Source organism: Doryrhamphus excisus, linkage group LG6 (assembly GCF_037039965.1).
Source record: "Doryrhamphus excisus strain RoL-2023G ecotype Guam linkage group LG6, RoL_Dexc_Guam_v1.1, whole genome shotgun sequence".
NCBI classification, from domain to species: Eukaryota; Metazoa; Chordata; class Actinopteri; order Syngnathiformes; family Syngnathidae; genus Doryrhamphus; species Doryrhamphus excisus.
Genome location: NC_136362.1, coordinates 16,953,238 through 16,963,556, shown reverse-complemented (window position 1 = coordinate 16,963,556; position 10,319 = coordinate 16,953,238). Strand labels below are relative to the sequence as shown.

Sequence of the window (10,319 nt, the reverse complement as noted above, 5' to 3'; positions counted from 1 at the left end):
AATCATTGAGACCCCACGAGGTGATATCTTGCATGGGGCTCCACTCCGATTGAGATTGACCGTCATGTTTAGCTTCTTCCATTTTCTAATGATAGCTCCAACAGTGGACCTTTTTTCACCAAGCTGCTTGGTAATTGCTCCGTAGCCCTTTCCAGCCTTGTGGAGGTGTACAATTTTGTCTCTGGTGTCTTTGGACAGCTCTTTGGTCTTCGCCATGTTACAAGTTAAAGTCTTACTGATTGTATGGGGTGGACAGGTGTCTTTATGCAGCTAACGACCTCAAACAGGTGCATCTGATTCAGGATGATACATGGAGTGCAGGTGGACTTCTAATGGGCAGACTAACAGGTCTTTCAGGGTCAGAATTCTAGATGATACACAGGTGTTCAAATACTTATTTGCAGCTGTATCACACAAATAAATTGTTAAAAAATCATGCATTGTGATTTCTGGATTTTTCTTTTTAGTTTATCTCTCTCACAGTGGACATGCACCTACGATGAAAATTTCAGACCCCTCCATGATTTCTAAGTGGGAGAAATAGCAAAATAGCAAGGTGTTCAAATACTTATTTTCTTCACTGTATATCCCAACCAGCTTCAAGAACTTGGCTTGGTGATCAGGATATGGCCCCCACAACCACCAAAATGGAAGATGGGAAACCATTAGGTGGTAGTGTTAAGAGGCAAACATAAGGACGACATGTCCATGCCACATAAATGTAAAAGTGTGTACATGTATATGCCCTTTTAGGACAGGAATGGATTCTTCTTTGTATAATGATCTTCTTGCTTGGAAAAAGAGTAATACTATAAAATATATATACTATATACCGTATTTTCTGGACTATAAGTCGCTCCGGAGTATAAGTCGCACAAGGCCAAAAATGTATAATTAGGTAAAAAAAAAACATACAAAAGTTGCACTGGGGTATAAGTCGCATTTTTTGCGGGTAATTTATTTAACTTGACCAAAACAGACATTACGTCCTCTTGGAAGGCAAGTTCTAACAATAAAAGAACAGGCTGAATATAAGATATGCTAGCACAATGGTTATTCAGCTACACGAAAAATAAACATGAACAGAAAAAGTGTCCAGTGTTTATGTAACATGAACTGTTTTTTCATTTATAAGTCGCTCTGGAGTATAAGTCGCAGGAACAGCCAACCTATGAAAAAAAGTGTGACTTATAGTCCGGAAAATACGGTATATCTATCTATCTATCTATATATATATATATTAAGCTCTCGAACTAGATTCTATATTCCTCTCTGTGACTGAGACCTTCTTCCGTTGAACAACAACTCTCTGGCTGCTTTGGGACTTGGGTGTGGCTTTCAGCACAAAGTCCTCCTTTGACCCTTTGGAATCTTGAGAAGCCAGTGAAAAACTCTTGGCCTGCACACTTTGACCCCTGACCTCCAACCCTTCCTGACTCGATCCCCGACCTGCCTGGACAAAGGCCACCTGTGCACCTCCACCTGAAGACCCGCTTTCTACCAGCAGGACTTGTCTGGGTAAGGTTCCTTGTGCCACCTGCCCAACTTGCCCATCGACCAGCATCACACTTTGAGACCCTTGCAGGCCGCCAACTTGAACCAGACCTTGTGTCACTCCAACCTGACCCGCATGCCCTGCTCCCTGCTGTCCTGCAACAAGTACCATTTGTGGCTTGGGCTCCACAACATACATGGGCGTGGCAGCGTAGTACAGTGCAGGCTGTTGCATCACAAGGGCTTGATTGGGAATCACAATGTTGTCCTGGACTTGGACCCGAGAGAGTGTGGCTGACCCCTGGCTTGTGCTGGACATCTGCCTCTCCTGGACAAGGGTGGACATTCCAGATGTTACATTGGATGTGTTGATGCCGTCAACACGAACGTGATCCCTGTCCTTAATGCTTTCAGTGTGAGTATGGACATGGGTGTGAGTGGACGGCCTGGTAGGAGACACTGGCCTGGCGGGTGGTGGATGGACAGCATCTTTTCCAAACTCCATCGTCATGGTGGATCCCTGGCAAATCTCAGCGAGAGTTTTAAATTTAGGCCCAAGGTCATCAAGGAATGAGAGGTCGTTATCGTTCTCCAGGAGGCTGCAGCAGCCCACAGAACCTGCCAGAGATTCCCTCCCCTCGTAGTCGTAGACCAACACGGCATCCTTTTGTTGGGACTGCTGGGCAGCATAGTTGGCTTTCTGCAAGGAATTACAACATGCATGTTAGGTTAATTGGCGACTCCAAATTGTGAATGGTTGTTTGTCTATATGTGCCCTGTGATTGGCTGGCGACCAGTCCAGGGTGTACCCCGCCTCTCGCCCAAAGACGGCTGGGATAGGCTTCAGCATGCCCACGATCCTCGTGAGGATAAGCGTTAAAGAAATAGTGATGTTACATCATTACCTTCATGTAGTCAACCATGGCATGGCCGACATGACATAGTTGTCCTCCCATTATGTGTGAAAGTGGTAAGGTTTTGGCAGCTTATTTTTGTCCTTCTTCCCAAAAAACGTTCTTAAGCATAGAATAACTAAATTGCACAGGCTAACCAGTCAGCTTGATAGCTTGCTTTGCTCGCGGCTGCTGTCTCTTGTGTCCCTGCGCATTACAGTTGACCAGTTATAGTTCTCTTCATGTGACTATGACAATTAAGATTGTAATAGTAATTATGGTAATTGTAATAATGGTAATGGTAATGGTTTTATTTCATTTGAACATGCATCAGATTACAATTGAATGCATCGCATAGTCAGTTCACAGTTCCACATGTCCAAAAGGAGTAGGAAGAAGCAAAGCTTATTAAATCCTACCCCTCCATCTGGTACTTTTACAATCAGTAACTGTTCACTTCCTGCTTTTCTAATATAGTTTAATTAATTAATTTATTTCTTTTAATCACGTATAAGTACAAGGTGATATGACAATACAATGACATAATGGGTACCATAGTAACTGTCAATATAGCTATTTTGTTATGTGTTGCAATAAAGGTTTTATAATAATAATAATCAATAATGAAGAATGGCTTTAAAATGAGATAAAAATGGATAACTTCAATACTCACACTTGAATAGTATTCCTCCAAGAAGTGATCAGATAGAGCCAAGCCATCGTAGGGGCCACCTCTGTACTGTTCTTGTCCAGTCATCATCCCCCCTTCTATGTACCCCAACCTTGTTTGCCCATTAGATTGGCTGTATTCGTTGTACTGGTGCACATTCTCACTTGTTACAAATAAATTATTATGGGTATTATGGGCTGCTGCACCACCTGCGGCCCCTCCCAATTCTACCAGTCCCCCAAGGTATCCTTTTCCTTCATGGGTGTTGATATCTTTGGTTACTGTTCCGCCATCTGGTGTATGGAGAAGAGGAACTTCCTGTTAGAGAAAAGCAATCACATTTCAGACATTAGGTTTTTTTTTTTAATGGATATTTGGTAGGAGAGGTAAGTTCAAATACTCTATCTTCTCCTTGGCCTTCAGTGTGGTAGGAGATGAGCTGCTGTTTGGTATCAAAAGGAATGGCTTTGAAGTCTCCTCCAGCTCCTCCACACAGGCAGAACATCAGCAGAAGAGGCACCACTACAGAAAAATACAACCACAACGTCCTTAAGGAAAAAAAAAATCCTTAAAGTAAAAAAGCAAAATAAGTTCAAGTACTCACACAGTAGTAGCAGTAAGCCCAGCAATAAAAGAAGAATTCCTGCAACGCTAAAACTGGAACGCTTTGAGCTACGGTCCAGGCAGACTTTAGTGCTTTCATGACATGTGCACACGGTGATGTCCAGCATCTGCATGTCAGCACATGACTTTCCCTGCTGGTCCTTGACCTCTACAGCCACTTGGTAAAACCCTGGCCACAGGAAGGCTTGGTCTCGCAGTAGTGCTGTCGTCCCTGACGAAAGATCATGAGCACATTTTAAAAGAGACTTTTTATGCATTTTTTTCACTGATTCAAAATTTCCCAGTTGTTACCAACAATGTTCGGAATGGAATTTTTTTCTGCAACATGTATTGTAGTCGATTTGCTTGTCTACAGCAGAGAGATGTTGCACTCATAAGACCTTTGACTTGGAACAAAGACATCCTGTTCTTTTGAATCACTCTCTCACACAGACATACTTTCATTGAATCCCCCTTCTGTGTCCTGGCTGAGACCTAGCCAAGATTGGTTGAAACCGCATTAGACTCTTCTCCAAGCAAGACGCTACTTGGCACACTTGCATTGCAAAAGGCTGCATTAATACGACTTGCCCTGTTGAAAGGCATTTATCAGCATATGACGATCACATGCTTTTCCAAGGAAAACAGGTGAAGTATTGATTTCATTTACTTATGATGACGCAGCATCAAGAACAACTGGGTGCACAAGGGGCCCAAGGATACTTTGACATGAACACAGGAGGATGGAGCAAACCCACAACATTCAGAAACAATGAAATAATGCTGTTTCTGAGCTTCTCCAGATACCCATATATACGTATATAAATATACAAGCAAAAGGTTTTCCACATGTCCCGTTTAAAATGCACACTGTCTTACCATTAAGATGCTCCACTGTCCACCTCCCTTTGCTGCTCCCAGAAATCACACTGAACTCAAACGGTGATGAATTAGGGAATTCGTCTTTATCCATGGCGGTGACGTAGATGACATTATCACCGTAGCACATGGTGTGACTTGTCGTTGTCACTTTTGGGCAGTGGTCGTTATAGTCCTCCACCTGAATAGCAATGGTCCCCGTGGCAGTCTTTGACTGAAGCTCTAACAGCCAATCAAACATAAAACAGTACGTTTAACACAATACATGGGAGAAATTGTATACGCATTTTATAGTACTCACCATTACTAATGCATATAATTTTGGCGTAATATGTTCCATTGATCAAGAACTTGGACTCTCGATCAGGGAGTTTATTCAGCCGAATTTCAGCTGTTTTCTCGTTAATGATCAACCAGTTGTCAACATCACTGATTTTAGCGTACCTAAAAAAAGCACAAAATTCTTTTTTTAAAGCCTACGCACAATAAGCAAGTCTAAATCTAAAAGGATATTGGCTGGTGAGGCATACCTTACGTTGGTCGCAATCTGTAGTGTGTCACTGTCAATGGCGGCATAGGTGGTGATGACTTTGTTTATATGGATGGATGTGTGGTCCTCGGACAGAGTCACCACTTTGACAGTGGGCTGGAAACGAGGACCCTCCTTCTGATTGACCACATTGATCTTCACGGGGTAAGATTTTATAGTTATGGAACCTGGATTTGAGCTTCCAAAATTATACTTTGCTTTGTTGGAAACGACCACTTCCAACTTAAGCGTCTTAATTTCCTCATAGTCCAACGCCTGTGAAAGTGAAAGACAATTCAAGGTGGAGTTTTGCAGTTAAACACTTGAATGATCCTTACAACCAGACCACGCTTTTACCCTCTGAATCATAACAATTCCTTCGTTGGTCTTGGAGTCTGTAGTGATGGTAAAATAACCTCCTTCATTTCCTGAGATGATTTCAAAAACAGCCAGCCAGTTGTCAGTGTAAATCAGATCCAAGTCCACCGCCTTTATCCGCATGACCTCCATGTTGATGGTGTTCTCCATCACGCTGCCCTCGTACTACACACAACAGCAACACAACCTTCAGTACTTAGAGGCGACCATTTGAAAACCATCAGAAATTTTAATGTACCGATTCTTTTTCCAGAGTGGGAATGTTGTCGTTTATGTCCAGGATTTTGATTTCAATTGCTCCGGTTCCTGTATTTCCTCCAGGTTGTCCATTTAAGTCAGAAGCACTTATAATGACCTTGTATGTATCCTTTGTCTAAAATGACAAAGCAGATATATGGATTGACGTTATGAATGGAATTTTTCCACATTTTGTCTGTGTCACTGTCCTGTATGAATGGCACGGACATGGAATAGTGGGATAGAGTCAACCCGGACATTTTCCGGAAGTAGTACCACAGCCTTAACACCGCTACTGTTTGTCCTGAATAGTCACCACTATCTTCAATTGACAGGAAGAAAAGCTCTGATTTGCTTAAGGAAAAGTAATTAATCCCTCACCTCCCTATCAAGGGTGTTCCGTTGAACCGAGACCTCTCCACTGTCAGAGTTGATGGAAAACATGCCGGCACTGCTGCTCGTCTCCACAATCCTGTAGGCAATCTTGGAGTTGATCGAATTCTCGTCATCAGCATCGGTTGCAATCACCTTCATGACCACCGTGCCTGTCAAACGCACCATGTGGTGTGAATTCATACACGTACTGGAAAGGTGTTTGAAATTCACAGGTCTTCCATTACCGATTGCGCTAGATTCATTGACAGATCCGACTTGGTGTGCTGTAATTACAGGTATGCAGTCATTTTCATCCAGAACAGCAATTCTTAGGTCTAAATCCTTCTCAGCAGTCGTCCCATCCAAGAATCTTGCCATTCCTTTTAACTAAAACAAACAGAAGATGACAAGAATTGAAAAAAATATTTTGGGTTTGGCCTTAAATCATAAAACCTTACATCATAAAAGGCGATCTCCTCTCGGTCCAAAATGGTATTGACTCTCACAGAGCCAGTTGAGGGGTCAATCCAGAATCTGTTAGCAGGGGGCTTGTCCACACCAGGCCCACTGATCGAATAGATGATCTTTGTGAAGTTCTCCTTATCTGAACGAATCTGAAACACAAACATGCAAAGGGATATTTGGTGGTGTGTTAGCCACGGTGCTAATTGCACATTCCAAAATGTGTCCAGGCTGGTCCACCAAATATCACCATCACTAAAGCAGGTAATTAAGTGTTATTATGGCTTATTATTCTCCTATGTGAGCTAAATATGTCCTGGTTATAGTACACTTATTGCATATGGTGGCTTTAAGATTATTCTATGTAAACTCTCAATAAGACCAGAAGCATCCAGGTCTAAGTTCTGCACCCTTTTTTTGGGGTGGCAAGTCCATAATGCTGAACAGTAACACTAGCACCAACGCTGGCATTAAAACCAAAGCAAGTTACAGTATGAGGAAAATATAATGTTTAATATGGTTATATTATGGTTACACTTGAACATATAGTATCTTTAAAATGATTCAGTGCTTCACTGTAAACTACCATGCAAAAGCCCATATTAAAGTCCCATACACTTTTTACTGGCTTCATAATAACAGTAACAGTAATAATTGGCATCAACAATATTATTAACACCAATCTAAATTGTATCCAGGCTGGTCTCCCAATATTCCTTATCAATAAAATTGGTAATTCTCGTTGATAAGGGCAAAAATAGAAGTCGTTAAGCTTCAGGTACAGTTATTTCCTATGGTAATATTTGTAGCACCAACACTAAGACTTGTCCACCAACAATGCTTAGTGTTACTAGTGTTAATTTTAGAGCTCAAGTGTTGTTTATCATCCTGTATCTGAACTGACTCATGATGCAAATTGAAGTATGCAATGTGTGTTGCTCTCATTTTCCACAGGTGTTTAGTTGTGCTCCAAAAACAACGCATGCAGTCATCATGTGGGTCAACTTCAAGAAATCACCTGACTCGATTGTGTTTGTGCTTGTTATTAGCTATTTCTTCATGACATCTAGTTTGTGTCTCAAAGCAGGAAAACTGCTCATACTCTGGCAATTTCTATTCCGGTGTAGTCATGGTTCTCCTTCATAGGCCTGGGATACCGGATCCAATCTCTCTTCTGCCTGTGCAGCTCATTTCCTTCTGCCTGCACTGGAACAAGCTGCAGGTAAACACAAGAAGAAGGGGGGGGGGATTATAAAAATGTCATCATCACTCTGTGTTAGCGTGCTATTAAACATAAAACTTGATATTAATAAGGAGTTAATCAGTAAACATCGTCTTCTCCAGTGGTCAAACCTTTCTTTCAAAACAGCCATTTTCCCTCCCTTCTACTGAAGAAAAATACCTGAAGACTGGGGCCAGAAAACATAACTCAGGTTTTAAAAGTTTTTTTTAGCTATTACAACAGAATGAAACATACAGAAGTACAGTTTTCATAAGTAGACCTACTTTGAAATAAAATAAACACTGAACTATGCAGGGTTTTTTGGATGCTTCCTGTATTTGTGTATGTAGCCCACATTTACGTATATAAAAAACAGAAAATTGAGAAATTTAAAAGTCCATTTCAATGTGCTTTAATCCTTTTTGGGTTTCTTTCTTAGCCAGAAATTAATGAAGCAATGAAAAATGAAGACTTATGTGTTTTTTATTCCAAAAAGATACACAGACTGGTCACTAAATATTGCACAAACTAATAGTTAAATATATCAATGTTTATTAATTATTGCCAATTAAAATAGCCCAACACACATTTTTCAAATAAACATAAATTCAATTGAAATTAAATAATTAGACAATTCATTGAAATTAATTTTTGATGATAGTGAATTGTAGTTATATTATTAAATAATACTTGAGTGTCTGTTTTTAAATATTAAAATAGTGTCTTTTTTATAATCAATTAAAATAGTTTTTGAGTCACGGCCAAAATTATTTTAATGGAAATAAATTGAAACATAATTGAAATCATTTGATAAATGACCTGGTGTGAATAGGCCCTTGAAAAATGAAATAAAAGAATTTCAAAAATTGAAAAATGAGTGTTAAAAAAATCCAAATCTCTGTTGAGCTACATGATTGTGCTAATTGTGATCTGCCTGAATAATAAAAAACAGCTAGTTGTGCACAACTACAAGCTACAACCTCAACAATACACGTTTTATATTAATGCCTGCAACAAAACGAATAATTATTATCTTTTCAAAGACACGATTTTGGATCATAACGGATTGTGTTATTTACGATGAGGTTCGTCACTCGGTCAAGCTTTGCCCACCTAGTTGAGCAGTTAAAAACAACCCGCCATCATAAATAAACAGGAGAAAGATTCCATAGAGAATCGATCCACTTGGATATAACTGACGCAACATGGAAGCCTCGGTGGTCCGGAGCCACACCTGAGGAAGGTCCGTTACTCGCCGCAAGAACAACTTGTAGCTCTTTCATACTTACCGTAAAGCAGAACGCCAGCAGAGCAAAAAGAGTGCATCCCAGCAACGGGGCCATTGTCTTGAAAGAGGCGAGAAAAACCACAGTTCAGATTGTTAATCCTGTCTATTGGATCTCCTGACGCTACTTTCTGTATATTTTCTGTTACAAACTTTGACCCTTCGCAGGGCGAGGAGGAAGAACATGTAGTGCAGCGGGCGGTCCCTCCCTCTGATGGCTCACTATGGCTCTGCTGATAACAGGGGAGAAAGGAGGAGATTATTTGCATGCTATACTGGCCAGAGCATTTTTGCTTGGGGGAAAAGGAAGAACCCTTGAAACAATACGATTTAATGGGAGGCCCATCAACTAAGTATTTTTTTTACTTTTCTCATAATTCAGGGCAGTGTGTGTTTGCCAATGATCAGGCTAATCAGAACCAATGCTGCCTAACAACTGTAATACAAGTGTAAACATAAGTTGTTTCACACATGTGTACTCAAGCAAGTTGTGTTCATTTTTATTGTATTTATCGTTGTCATTGAATTAGGATGTACTCACACTAGGCCAATATAATAGCCAAAACGCTTCCCCTATTTTGGTGCGATAATTCCACGCACAGACCCCTACGGTCATAGAATGAGTGTAATTCGACCGTTCCTTGAAGGCTTATTATCTTAATGATATAACGACACAATTCTTAACTAATGTAAATAATACTTAACACTTGCTTAAATATGCTTTACTTTTGACTAAAAATAGGCCGTATTCAACCACAAAAAGCTGTGATTCAAACGTTGATATTTTTTAATTCAATACTTAATATCAGTTGTTTCACTGATATTGAAAACATGATTTGAAAGATTTTCTTTCTTAAAATATATTACCAAAAACAGGTCTTGAAAAAGAGAGGTCGTCTTATATTCGGGTCAATACAGATGCTAATGATATCATACATTCAGCTAGCCATTGTTGGTTCCCAAAACGTTAGGGGAACTTTGCATTTTTGTTGTAGGGATGGTTTTTTTTGTGCATTTGAAGGTCTTTTTTTACGTTCTTTGAACGTTGCGTGGTGGCTTCATGTTGGGTTTTCACCAAATGTTCCCCAAACAATGAAAGATTCGTAGTTTGGCATGACTTGTGGCATGACATTAATTCCAAAAAATATCACTATCAAAAAACAAATACATAATGAAATTAATGACGTTTTTAAAAAATCTACATGTAAAAAAAAACACAAATCATAAAAAGAGGTGCAAAAGCGATATTTTTTTCCACGAACCACTCCTAAATTTTTGCCCATTTTTGCCAG

At 40.1% G+C, this 10,319-nt stretch overlaps 1 protein-coding gene across 1 annotated transcript; it reads right to left on the bottom strand.

Annotated features, from left to right (window-relative positions):
* Nucleotides 1-589: 589 nt before the first annotated feature.
* On the bottom strand, nt 590-9,262 carry LOC131126353 (desmoglein-2-like protein). The gene is made up of 15 exons (XM_058068795.2): nt 9,181-9,262; nt 9,032-9,088; nt 7,623-7,736; nt 6,517-6,672; nt 6,304-6,445; nt 6,065-6,228; nt 5,685-5,819; nt 5,426-5,611; nt 5,070-5,344; nt 4,841-4,983; nt 4,540-4,761; nt 3,662-3,892; nt 3,458-3,579; nt 3,061-3,375; nt 590-2,194 (listed from the first exon to the last, which is right to left on the bottom strand). The coding sequence occupies exons 1-15, from the start codon at nt 9,211-9,213 to the stop codon at nt 1,241-1,243; spliced, it is 3,249 nt and encodes a 1,082-aa protein (XP_057924778.2). The 5' UTR covers nt 9,214-9,262; the 3' UTR covers nt 590-1,240.
* Nucleotides 9,263-10,319: the final 1,057 nt, after the last annotated feature.

Excerpts from the sequence above, each read along its gene's own strand:
- LOC131126353 (XM_058068795.2), bottom strand. The coding sequence starts at position 9,213 with ATGTTCTTCCTCCTCGCCCTGCGAAGGGTCAAA. Across the intron at positions 3,580-3,661 it reads GGGCTTACTGCTACTACTGT|TGGTGCCTCTTCTGCTGATG; the intron begins GTGAGTACTTGA and ends ATTTTTCTGTAG. Across the intron at positions 3,376-3,457 it reads AAGGCCAAGGAGAAGATAGA|GAAGTTCCTCTTCTCCATAC; the intron begins GTATTTGAACTT and ends TTTCTCTAACAG.